Source organism: Mustela nigripes, chromosome 2 (assembly GCF_022355385.1).
Source record: "Mustela nigripes isolate SB6536 chromosome 2, MUSNIG.SB6536, whole genome shotgun sequence".
Lineage (NCBI taxonomy): Eukaryota > Metazoa > Chordata > Mammalia > Carnivora > Mustelidae > Mustela > Mustela nigripes.
The window spans coordinates 57,152,061-57,165,137 of record NC_081558.1 but is presented as its reverse complement, the minus strand read 5'-3'; the positions used below and the strand labels follow the sequence as shown (position 1 = coordinate 57,165,137).

The 13,077-nt window shown below is 41.2% G+C and overlaps 1 protein-coding gene across 4 annotated transcripts; it reads left to right on the top strand.

The window, feature by feature from the left end:
* The first annotated feature begins 924 nt into the window (after nt 1-924).
* On the top strand, nt 925-12,824 carry CNBP (CCHC-type zinc finger nucleic acid binding protein). 4 transcript variants are annotated; one of them, XM_059390434.1, is made up of 5 exons: nt 925-1,085; nt 10,152-10,268; nt 10,387-10,479; nt 10,661-10,862; nt 11,826-12,824. In XM_059390434.1, exons 2-5 carry the CDS (start codon nt 10,166-10,168, stop codon nt 11,941-11,943), a joined length of 516 nt encoding a protein of 171 aa, XP_059246417.1. In that variant the 5' UTR covers nt 925-1,085; nt 10,152-10,165; the 3' UTR covers nt 11,944-12,824. The 4 variants fall into 4 exon arrangements, with proteins under 4 accessions (XP_059246417.1, XP_059246415.1, XP_059246418.1 ...); XM_059390432.1 differs by having other exon boundaries at nt 926-1,085; nt 10,152-10,289; XM_059390435.1 differs by having other exon boundaries at nt 928-1,085; nt 10,664-10,862.
* The last annotated feature ends 253 nt before the right edge of the window (nt 12,825-13,077 follow it).

Sequence of the window (13,077 nt, the reverse complement as noted above, 5' to 3'; positions counted from 1 at the left end):
AATTTTTTCTCCTCTTTTTAACAAAAGTCATTTCAAGATGGTACACAAAAGTCTTGAAATTTTAGTTCACATTCAACAATTTATATCTATGACTACGTATCCAGGCTTTCTTGGAGAAGATACGAAATCTCAACTAAAGCCATTCCTGAAAATGATAGCCCAGGCCAGATGGATCTCCTGGCACACCGTGTGACCCCCTTGAGTCGCAGGGAATGTGACTCATCAATGTGTTAAATGGTCACAAGGTGTGTTGTGGGGCAGAGAAGTCTCAGGGCCATTCCTTTGGCGTCTTCACACCCTCCGCAGGGCAGGTCCCTTTCCCTCCTGGGGAGCATTTTGTGAGCGTTGTTGGTGCTAGTTTATCTGTTAAGAGGTTTAAGCATCAGGGCTCCCAGGCTCTGCCTAGGCTCACACAAAAACCAAAACAAAACTTAGGGCCTGTGACCTACAGCCACAGCAACTTCTGTCAGTTGGCTGCCGCGACCTTTCCCTAAACTGAGATGTGTGTTTCAGGAAATGGGTCCTAGCTCTGAAAATCCCAAACAGAGGTCTCCGAGCAGACCCTTTTTTCTGAGCCCCAAAAGGGATAGGGATTTTCCCTGATCCCACACTAATCACAGCCATTTCACTGAGACCCGCCCTCTAGCATCCCTGGTCGCCAGGCGCCGCGAGAGATCACAACGCTGGACACCCAAATTCCCCCCGGGTGGGGTGGAGCCTGGAATAAGCGGAAAGGGCCCAAGAAAGGTCGGGACCTGGGGTTCCGAGCGGGAAAGGCCGCGCGCAGGGCACGCCGGGAAAGGCCGTGGCGCGCGGAGGTAGAAGCCCGCCCCGCCCGGCGCCGCGCTCAAGCTGGGCGGCTCTCCTCTGGGGCGGCTCTGATTGGACGGCGGAGCTCCGCGTGCTGATTGGCCGCGTGGGCGAGGCGGAGGAGAGCCGTGCGCAGCGGCGTGTGTGGGGCCGTGTGCAGACCCGCGTGTGGCGCAGGCAAGGACCCTGAAAATAAACAGCCGCTACCTTGTGAGCCTCCTTTCACAGACCTGCGTCCGAGTCTCCGCCGCTGCGGGCCCGCTCAGACGCTGAAGGTGAGGGCCTAGAGCGGGGCCTGGGGTTGGGGGGAAGTCGCGGTGCGGGCCCTGGCCGAGGCGGACGGAGAGGTTGGGAGCGGTGAGGCGGCGATGGCGGCCGCACTCTGGCCTGCTCTGCTGCTGCGTCAGGCGGGAAACTCGGCTGCCACCGCCACCTCATGTTCAGCTTTCCGGCCTGCCGCAGTCGGGCGTCCCTGCCGCCTTTCCTTCCGTCTTGGGAAGCTGGGTCGCCGCGCCTCGGGGCCTCTTCCAGAGCCAAGGCCGCACCCCAGGCCGCAGCCTCACAGCAAAAGAGGCCCCAGCCCGTGCGCCCTTGGGACTGAGGCCCTGAGACTTCGAGGGTCGCGGAATGCTGGCCGGAGGGTCGATTTGGCGGGAACTTCTTGGAAGGAGGCTGTGTGGTGGGAAAAGGACCCTGGTGTGGTTGGAGGGGGGATGGGTTTTGGTATTTATGCAGGCCATGTGCTGGGGTAGTGGGTCTGGCGGGCCATGTGCCAAGGGTTGTGATGGGCTAAGAAAAGGGTCACTGGAGACGCGCTTGGGTTTAGAGTGGTGGGATAGTCCGCCAGAAGGCCCGAGAATCTTCGAAATTCGTACTCTCCATACTTGAATTTTTATCGTGGTTCAAATGCTAGGTTACTTCTCTTAACATTGCAATTCAAAAAAGCGGTAGATAGGTCTTGCTTTCCGTGAATCAACGAAATCCAACCATTTCGTGGATTAAACAAATACAACTTAATTTGAAATTGAGATGTGAAAGTTGATGGACCAGTCCCCATCTAGATATTCCAAATGTGAAAACCTATTATAGGACGACATAATTGCCCACATTTGGGTTTGAGTGTTGATTTTATTATGGGTAAGGCATATGCTTGTTGCCACATGTTAACCACATGTTCTCAGCCACAGGGCACTTCCAAAGGAAGTGACTACATCTGATCTTGGAGGTCTTAGAAAAAGCAAATACTGCTCAGTAGTCCTCTGTGACTTGGGATAGTGTGTTTCAGTCATTATCCAGAAAGAGCCATAGAGAAGGTAAGAAGCCAGGAGTCTGGATAAATTTACATCCTACATCCTCATCATACCCCAGAGTATACAAATTAAAAAAAAAAAAGTTTCCTTCTTTCCTATTGTTGGATCTCATTTTTGAAAGAAATATAACCAGTTAATTTCCGCATGGAGGAGTTACCATAAATTAAGATAGCAACTTGGTTACTTTTGCCCAAACACTATAAATTGCATGTACCATTTTGCGGGCTTTTAAAAGATGTATGAGATGAAATTCTTACCTCTTAGGCTTTTTTTTCCTTCTGCAGAGCTGTCATTTTCAGTGCTTAAAAGATCACTCTGATCATGGTTTAATCAAATCCCTACAAAAGCGATGTACCTATGTACATGCTGTGTTTAGCTTGTTGAGCCTGATTCTTGTCTACAAGGAGCTCTCTGTACTGGAATATAAAAAAATAATTTATTAGATTCCCAAGGGCTGAATTAAGGACTTAAAATTTTTTCCAAATCACAACTCTTGGCAGCAGGGTTGTTTTTTTGTTTTTTGTTTTTAAAGCTAACAGTTTATGTTTGTGTACTTATCTGCATGTGTCACATTGGAAAACTTGGGTAAGTCTTAGCAGCCTAAAGGTCCACGTTTTCATACTGATGGGAGGTAATGTGTTTCAAACAGATGTAGAGTTTCTGTCAAATATTTTGAGCCAAATCCGTGGAAGACCAAAGGGCATTTATTTCACTAGCGTTTGAACAACTGGATCTCTTCTTTAAGATATTATAAATGGGTTTTGTAAATGGTTATATGACTTTGGATTATTTTGCCTTTTTAAAAAAATCTAATAAAAATATGTGGTATGTATATGAGAAGTTACCGGATTGGTGCTTAAAAGCGATAGAACTACAGTTTGAATAATTGGAATGGTCTGTTAGCTAAGCACTTGACCACAAGAGAGATTTTGCAGTTTTTTTTTTCCCCCTCTTGCGAGAGAGAGAGTTTTTAAAAATTGTTGGCTTCTTTCCTCTTCCTAGCCTTCTGACAGTAAGTGGAGAGCCAGAAGACTGATGCCAAGGCATCCTGGTCTGCTATGTGGAGAATGCTCTTTCCCTACTGTCTGACTTAATAGAACTCCTATTCTGGCAGTGTCAGTTGCTGCTGCAGTAAGGGCATGCTTGTGAGAATTCAGTAAGCTGTGCATCATTTTTGTGTTGTGAATAACTGCTGGAATAATAAAGTGAGAGCTTGTGGCCACCAAAATTTAAGTTGTAAGTAGGTAGAATCTGTTAAGCAGTAGTATGAAAGTGTAGTATAGTGCTCACCTGGAGTGGCTCCATAATTACAAATGAGGCTGTTAACTGGTGAAATCAGGTTGCCAGTCTTTGGTTCTGTGGTGACACTCTTTAAGTTCTACCACAAAGAAGGTTGAGAAAATCTGTCTTGGCTTAAAATTCAGGAAAGCTGTGTGATGGTATACTGTGAATAAATTAATATATGACAGTGGGTTTTTAAAAGGTTGATGAGTTCTAGTTTCAGTTTACCTAAAAAGAAGATTTTTGGCATTACAAATTAACATGTTTTAACACAGTCTCAGATCTTCAGTCTCCTTGTCAGTAAAATGGGAACAAGAATACCTTAACTTGCAGGGTTGTAAGGATTACAGATAATATGTTTATTAACCTTTGAGTCATAGTAGATATTTAGTTATTAAAACCCTTTGGGGTAATCAGGGCAGGAACCAGGGTGAAAACCCAGAATCACTCCCAGTATTAAACTCTGGTCTCCTTTATTCTGGCCAGAATGCAGGCAGTGTACAGCGTAACTTGCTTCCTTCTTTTCTGTCTGTAGTTTATCTATCTTAAGGGTCTGAAGTGTTTCAGTACCATGTTGGAACACTAAACTGATTTATTAGAGCATAATGATGAGTACCTTCAGAGGGGCAAAAGCTCCCCTATGATGTGGATATAGTTAGGTCAGCAGCATGAATGAGTCAGAGATAACCCTACACTTAAGGGAAATAACAGGAGATACAGTAAGTGTGGATACACAACAGCTAGGTTATGAAAACCATGTAAAGCAATAGAGAGCCAGATCCACAAAAAACTTGTCCCCCCCACCACCACTTGCCTGTTACTACTTATTTAAATACATTTATAGCCAGAGTTAGGGTCTTAACTGGGATTCACATTGTTAGTCTTGAAAGTGTGCTGTTAAGATTTAAGTAGTTTACTAGCTTTGTACTTAGTATCAGAAATGGTGGAACACTTACATTGATAAAGACAAGTTAGTATAATCAATACTGTTTTCGTATCAATTCCAGAATTTAAGCCTAGATGAGTGTAAAATAGTCGGACCTCTTAATTATATATGGTCTCTCAGTGGATTTTCGGTCTTTTCAAGTGGTATCTTGACTGTCTTACTGCTGCCTGGCATGCCACATTCTCCTGCATTTCTTTTTTCTTTTTAAGATTTTTAAATTTTATTTGACGGGGACACAGTGAGAGAAGGAACACAAGCAGGGGAGTGGGAGAGGGACAAGCAGGCCCCCTGCCAAGCAGGGAGCCTGATGCAGGACTCCATCCCAGGACTCTGGGATCAGGACCTGAGCAGAAGGCATTCACTCAACCACTGAGCCACCCAGGCACCCCTCCTGCATTTCTTTAAGCTGGTTTGTGTCATGAAAATGTGAAGTGGAAACTAAATAACTGGTTTCTGTTGTTGGAAATATAAAGTCGTTTGGCATTATTACCCAATTTTTCTTACGTCTTCATTCCATTTAGGAAGTAGACTTCGAGATGGGAAACTTGACTATAAGCAGAGTGTGCCCTGTTGTAAGCTGCTCTATAGGCATTGCACTGGGTTCTAATCCACCTGTAAGCAGTCTAACTTAATTGAGGGAAGAGTAGAAAGACTAAACGGGGGACATAAACCCATAAAGTTTTTAAGTTGGACACCTGTTAAGGACAAGATCCCTGGTAACAATCCTTATTACAGATCAGTTTTATCATTTTTTTTCCTGAAAAGGACAGACTTTAAATTGTCTGAGGTAACCCAGCAGGTGTTACCCAGGCTTACCTGTTAAAAGAGTTTCCAGATCTTTACTGTGTGACAGTGATAGTTGCTGTAGATACAAGCAATGATTTTTAGCAGCAAAAAGAAGGAAATACATGCTCTCCTTCTGCCTGGCAACAGTGAAAATACAGCATTTTGTCTTTTATCTTTATTAGTAGATATGTCTTGTAGCATTCCATAAAATACTAGAGGTCTAGTAGATTGTGAATTCCTGGAGTAATAGAATTTTATTAGATAATCCGAAATAAACATTTTTTGAGAGTGATAGTACATCCTCATTGAGAACATAATTTAAAAATACATAACCTTTTTTTTACTTTTTTTAAGATTTTATGACACAGCACACAAACGGGCAGGAAGGGCAGAGGGAGAGGAAGCAGCAGACTTCCCACTGAGCAGGGAGCCCAACTTGCAGATCTATCCCATGACCCTGGGATCATGAGCTGAAGGCAGATGCCCAACTGACTGAGCCACGCAGGTGCTCCTACATTGTTACTTTAAATTAATGGTGCAGTAACTCTTGTGATAGCAAGAATTTAGGTGTTAGTACTTGGTTAGATTGGGTTGACTCTGTACAAGAAACAGTTTGTTTCATTCAGCAAATGATTATTAATTGTCCCCTTCCCGGAGGCAGTTAAAGTACTGAGTGTAACTTCTACTAAAAGGAAAATTGTATGGGGTGTTGTGATTGAAAGGTGAATTACTTGTTCTCTGCCCTCAGGAATATGATAAAAGTCAATATAGTAGTGTCATCAGACATACCAATAAAGTACTGTCAGCTTTAATAGGAAAGAGAGTTCCAGTCTAGGAGATGTGGTCAGATTCTTTTATAAGAGTTGGCATTTGAGTTGGCCATTGAAGGTTGGAAAAGGTTGTGACAGGTGGAGAGGGCAGCGGCAGCACAGTACAGCAAAATTCCAGCCAGGAGTAGTCATAGGCAGTGAGAATCACAGAACTATAATTCTTGACGGTCTTACCTTACTGCCTCTTTTCATAGGGAATAGCATATAATTCTCTATAAAGACCTTTTAATTAACTACATTTTGCATATAAGATGAATATTAGTAAGGGGACCTTCTTCTAGGATAAATGATTGGTCTCTAAAACATAGTGGGAATCAGTTGGTTTAATGTTACTGATGAGACAGATCTATCACAGGAGACTAAGTGAAAATGTAGAACAGCTAATTGACTGTGATTGGTTTGACCAAAGGGGGAGAAGGCAGATTGCAAATACATTACCTAAGCCCACTGGGAAGAACTTTGAGAAAGCATATGGCCTACTGATGATGGGTCTTTGGGATGTTAATGAAATGTTTCTTTCCCTTTAAGACTTCATGTTTTGTTTTGTTTTGTTTTTTGACCTGGATTTATTCCAGTAAACAAAATTATGTGAGACTAAAATTTGTTGATGGCAAAGCAAATATCTAAAACTAGTTAAAGTGTATAAAGTTGCCTATCTCTTTAGTAGAGTTGTTAATTACTGTCTAAATGGAGAAATACTGCTTTCCCTAAATAATTTGTGGTTCATATAGAAATGATTACACTTTAACCAAATTTCAATTAGGAATTAGGGTGAGGAGAAGAAGTAGAGTGTAGTGTTTAATCTTTAAATGTTATTTTAACTAATTGTCTTCTTTCCAGAAGTACTTTTCCTGTGATTTCTTTTTCTTCCTGTTCATTTTGGATCTGGTTTCTGTGCATTCAGATAAGACAAAATGGAGAAACAATTCATGAAAAACTGTACACATAGATGAATCAATTTGGGGGGGTGTGGTATCTTCTTTTTACTTATTTATTTGACAGAGAGGGAGAAGCAGGCTCCCTGAGTAAGGAGCCAGATGGGAGCTCCATCTCAGGACCCTGGGATCATGACCCAAGCTGAAGGGTAGAAGGGTAGGTGCTTTACTGAGCCACCCAGGCACCCAGAGAAATCAGTTCTTGAGTATATACATGATGATTCATTGTAACATATTTCTTTTGTAGTTTATTATAGAATAAAGTGTTCTTTTAAAGCATCAGTCTAAAGGGGTGATTGAAAGTAGCTTTAGAAATGTGTATTAAGGGGGCGCCTGGGTGGCTCAGTGGGTTAAGCCGCTGCCTTCGGCTCAGGTCATGATCTCAGGGTCCTGGGATCGAGTCCCACATCGGGCTCTCTGCTCAGCAGGGAGCCTGCTTCCTCCTCTCTCTCTCTGCCTGTCTCTCTGCCTACTTGTAATCTCTGTCTGTCAAATAAAATCTTAAAAAAAAAAAATCACCACTAACAATGTGGAGATCTTTTCTAAAAAAAAAAAAGAAATGTGTATTAAGGGACGCCTGGGTGGCTCAGTTGGTTAAGCAGCTGCCTTCAGCTCAGGTCATGATCCCAGCATCCTGGGATCGAGTCCCACATCAGGCTCCTTGCTCCGCAGGGAGCCTGCTTCTCCCTCTGACTCTGCCTTCCACTCTGTCTGCCTGTGCTTGCTCTCGCTTGCTCTCTCTCTCTCTGACAAATAAATAAATAAAATCTTTAAAAAAAAAAAAAAAAGATCTTATTAGAGCGTGAACAAGTGGGAGAGGGAGAAGCAGACTCCCTGCAGACCAGCAGCGCTTGATCCCAAGACCCAGAGATCATACCTGAGCCTAAGCGGACACTTAACTGACTGAGCCAACCAGGAGCCCTATACATATATAATATTTATGATTCGTTTAGAGAGTGAGTGTGGGGGGGCAGGGGAGAGAACCTCCAGCAGATTCCCTGCTGTAGGAGGAGTCTGACACAGGGCTTGACCTCACAACCCTGAGGTCATGACCTGAGCCAGAATCAAGAGTTGGACACTGAACTGACTGAGCCAGCCAGGAGCCCCTCTTGTTTAAATATTAAATGATAAAATACTCAGGACTTGTCAGATTGCCTGTATTACCTTATAAAAGGAAGTGATCATTTCTGTGCAAAGAATTCATTGACAGCAGTAATTAAATGTGCTTAAATTGGTCTGGCTATAATAAACTGGAGAAGATGCAAAATGAAAAGGAGGGTACAAGGTACCATAAGCAGCTCTTTTCTGTGATCTTTTTATTTTTTATTATTTTTTATCCTAACTCTTCTTTTTGGTGGTAACCAGTACTTTATATGACTTAAAAGGCAAATACTAGTTAAAAAAAAAAAAAAAAAAAGTAATCTCATGCTTTGCAAAAACACATTTTTAATTTTTTTGGGTGTTTTTTTCCTTTTTTTTTTTTTTTTTTTAAAGATTTTATGTATTTATTTGACAGAGATCACATTAGGCAGAGAGAGGAAGGGAAGCAGGCTCCCTACTGAGCAGAGAGCCCGATGTGGGGCTTGATCCCAGGATCCTGGGATCATAACCTGAGCCGAAGCCAGAGGCTTTAACTCACTGAGCCACCCAGGTGCCCCTGGCTGCTTTCTTCTGACTAGAAATGTGCATTATGTATCCTGAAACCACTAACCTTTTTTTTTTTTTTTTTTTTTTTTTTTAAGATTTATTTGAAGGGTGGGGAGGGAGAGAGAATCTTAAGCAGATTCTCTGCTGATCTGCCTATGAGATCATGACCTGAGTCATTTTAAATCACAAGTTGGCTCAGTTAGGTAACTGAGCCACTCAGTACCCCTGAAACCACTAACTCTTAAGTATCCCATGCTGGTCCCTGCCTGTCCCCCCCCCCCCCCAGCCCATTTTTGGTAATGTGTTTATATGCCAAGTAGCAGGAATTGATAAAAAGATCCCTTTGAAAACTTACCCTGAATCTGATTGTAGATACTTGGGGTAAGTATTGAGTTCTTTTGAATATTTCACAATGGAAACGTCTGAAACTGAACTTAGCTTAATTTTTAGTTAGTGGATTCTCTATAACTTAGCAATGAACTGGTTACTGAAAGGGTGGCGGGGAGGGGGGACTTTAGCATTTCACTGTCACTTGAATTTTGGTACTGTGGTTGACTTGGATAATTACACTCTCTAGTCAGTCTTAGTTGTTTTGCTAGATCATGGTGCTTATCTTTGAGAGGGTAGTTTAAAAACTTGGTGTACCATGGGTTGACACTGGGAATAGGGTAAAGATACTGAGATGTGGAAGTTACTATGCTGCATTATTCTGAGCTAATTTGTTTTTTAAAAACCACTTTCCTAGGAGTTCCATTCTATTCTAGGAATAGTTCCTGTTTATTTTTAGATTGTTACATAAGTAGTATAAAATTCATTTGCTTTAGTGGGAGTTTTGGCCCCCTTGTAAATAATACCCAATAAAGGAATCTGTTGTGACATTCCAGATAGCCTTGTTTGAAATGTAAAACTACAGGAAAATTGGGAAAGAAGAGAATAAAAGAAAAAAAAAAAGGTCCTGGGCTTTAGATGGTTTTGATACTTTGGTGTACCCTTTTGTTGTTTTTCTAATATTTTTAACATATTGTATCTTCTAGAGAAAATTTATATCCTGCATTTCTTTTAACATGTCTGCTGTAAAGAGTCTGCAGACAAGTGCTGTGGTTAACCAGGCACTGTTAGATGCTAAAGTTAGAAAGTTTCTCTTTAGCTACCCCTCACTCTCAAAAGTACATACTGTGGTTCTGTTGTTTTGAGCTATTCCGATTTTATGACCATTAAATAACCAGTTGCTCAAAATAAAGTTGACTGGCTTATAACCATGAAAATGTGGCCATTAAATTAGACCTGGAAGGAGATACTATTATTTCTTATATGGATGTGCATTCTATCACCCCATTAATAACTGAATAACATTTGTATTAGTCTACATATTCATAATTTAATGGTTTTAAAAATCAAATTATATCAAAACGTTTTACATTTTTTCAGTTTTACTATATTTCTTAATAGGCATATGATGCCTAAGTACATAGTTGTGTGGCCCTTTTTCTAACCAGTATATATGCTGGCTTCCTTCAGAATAATTATCCAAAAATACACTAAAAGGGCAGTAAAAGCTAAAAGTAATTTCAAGTAGTTTAACAATGTCATTTTTAATATTTCGAAGATCTAACTGCAGCCATGAGCAGCAATGAGTGTTTCAAGTGTGGACGATCTGGCCATTGGGCCCGGGAATGCCCTACTGGTGGAGGCCGTGGTCGTGGAATGAGAAGCCGTGGCAGAGGTGGTTTTACCTCGGATAGAGGTATTTTTGTCGAATAAAAAATTTTGAAGCACTTCAGTGTTTATTAGTATCAAGACTGGCCTAATTAGCCAAATTCTTTTGTTTTTGCCCAAAATAGGTTTCCAGTTTGTTTCCTCATCTCTTCCAGACATCTGTTATCGCTGTGGTGAGTCTGGTCATCTTGCCAAGGATTGTGATCTTCAAGAGGATGGTAAGTATTTAACACTTCTTTTCATACTCTTGTAGAATTTGGAGAGGTGAGCATGTACTACTGCTGCACATAGCATTGGGAAAGACTTAATACCTTTGAGGTTTTGTATTGTATGGCTTAAAACAAAGCAATGTTTTGTAAAGGTTTTATAGTCTTGGTCTGCTTCTTTTCCTTATTGTTGAAGCCTGCTATAACTGCGGTAGAGGTGGCCACATTGCCAAGGACTGCAAGGAGCCCAAGAGAGAGCGAGAGCAATGCTGCTACAACTGTGGCAAACCAGGCCATCTGGCTCGTGACTGTGACCATGCGGATGAGCAGAAGTGCTATTCTTGTGGAGAATTTGGACACATTCAGAAAGACTGCACCAAAGTGAAGTGCTATAGGTAAGTTAGAGTGTTGCTAGAGGAAGCCTTGTGGCAGAGATTATTTTAGAAGTGAGTTACGTATAAATGGAAGGGACTTGGGGACCATTTACTGAAAGTTGGCTGTGACCAGATGATGATAATTTTCAGCATATGTAACCAGCAGCCTGTCTGTACATGAGTCACTGTTCTGCCATCAAGGCTTGTGGCTTATGGCAGCTGGACAACTTACACAACTTTGGAACTTTTAACGATTTAAAAATAAGAACTCTTATGCTGTAATTTGGAGTTTTCAGAGGCATTGTAGAAAACTGTTAATTCCCATATACAAATACTCTGTCCTATAACCAGAAATCTTTGTGGATAAAACATACAATAAAATGTACATATTTAAGGTATAAAACTTGGAAAGTTTTGATAAGTATCTGCCAGTGAAATCTTAGAGATTAATTTGTATAAAGGTACATCTTGGGGTACCTGGCTGGCTCATTCAGAGGAGAGTGCAACTCTTGATCTTGGGGACATGATTTTGAGTCCTACCTGGGTTTAGAGATTACTTAAATACAACTTAAGAAGAAGGTACATCTTAGCCAGTGTCATTGATTTTAGCATTTTGGAGGGAGAGAGAATCCCAAGCAGGTTCCATGCCCAGCACAGAATGGGGCTTAGGGCTCGATATCATGACTATGAGCTCATGACCTGGGCTGAAATTAAAAGTCAGTTGGTTAACCAGTTGAGCCATCCAGGTGTCCCTGTTTTTGGTGGATCTGTTAACGGTGAAAATTCTAATTTTATTTGGCTGCATAATTGAGTGCTTTGTTACTTAATTCCTGTTTCTGCTCTTAATTTAGGGGTTAATGAGACTCTTGAGGGAAAAAAATGCATTGCTTCATTGCTATGCTTTTTGTTCCTCAGTTACTATTGCTCCAGTACAGTTTTGCATTTTCTGAGTACATTGTGAAAACTCTCTCTCTTTTTTTTAAGGTGTGGTGAAACTGGTCACGTAGCCATCAACTGCAGCAAGACAAGTGAAGTCAACTGTTACCGCTGTGGCGAGTCAGGGCACCTTGCACGGGAATGCACGATTGAAGCCACAGCTTAATTATTTTCCTTTGTCGCCCCTCCTTTTTCTGATTGATGGTTGTATTATTTTCTCTGAATCCTCTTCACTGGCCAAAGGTTGGCGGATAGAGGCTACTCCCAGGCCAGTGAGCTTTACTTGCCGTGTAAAAGGAGGAAAGGGGTGGAAAAAAATCGACTTTCTGCATTTAACTACAAAAAAAAAAGTTTATGTTTAGTTTGGTAGAGGTGTTATGTATAATGCTTTGTTAAAGAACCCCCTTTCCGCGCCACTGGTGAATAGGGATTGAGGAATGGGAAGAGTTGAGTCAGACCAGTAAGCCCATTCTGGGTTTCTTGGATATGTTCCCATGTAGGAGGTAAAACCAATTCTGGAAGTATTTATGAGCTTCCATAAATAACTTTAATTTTAGCATAATGATGGCCTTGGATTGTCTGACCTCAGTAGCTATTAAATAACATCAAGTAACATCTGTATCAGGCCCTACATAGAACATACAGTTGAGTGGGAGTAAACAAAATAAAAAGACAAACGTGTGTTAATGGCTGTGCGAGAAAAATCGGGATAAAGGCCTAAACAGGAACAACTTCATCACAGCGTTGATGCTGGATATACATAAGGTGATGGCAAAGGTTTAGAACACATTTTTTCAAAGACTAAATCTAAAACCCAGAGTAAACATCTATGCTCAGAGTTAGCATAATTTGGAGTTATTCAGGAATTGCAGAGAAATGCATTTTCACAGAAATCAAGATGTTATTTTTGTATACTATATCACTTAGACAACTGTGTTTCATTTGCTGTAATCAGTTTTTAAAAAGTCAGATGGAAAAAGCAACTGAAGTCCTAGAAAATAGAAATGTAATTTTAAACTATCCAATAAAGCTGGAGGAGGAAGGGGAGTTTGACTAAAGTTCTTTTTGTTTGTTTCAAATTTTCATTAATGTATATAGTGCAAAATGCCATATTAAAGAGGGGAATGTGGAGGACTAAAAGCTGACAGTTTGGACTTTTCTTTGTGTTCTAACCCAGTCATGTCTTCAATAATGAAAAACAGCTATTATAAGGAAGTATAGATCCTTTGGTGTCCTGTTATGCAGGGGATATAAAAAATTCCCTTTGTAACCCATTACAGTGCTGTCCTTTACCTCTATG

What these genes read in the sequence shown, in the direction of transcription:
- CNBP (XM_059390432.1), top strand. Translation starts at nt 10,166, where the DNA reads ATGAGCAGCAATGAGTGTTTCAAGTGTGGACGATCTGGCCATTGGGCC. An exon ending in TGGTTTTACCTCGGATAGAG is followed by an intron (nt 10,290 to 10,386) that starts GTATTTTTGTCG and finishes TGCCCAAAATAG; the next exon opens with GTTTCCAGTTTGTTTCCTCA. An exon ending in TTGTGATCTTCAAGAGGATG is followed by an intron (nt 10,480 to 10,660) that starts GTAAGTATTTAA and finishes TCCTTATTGTTG; the next exon opens with AAGCCTGCTATAACTGCGGT.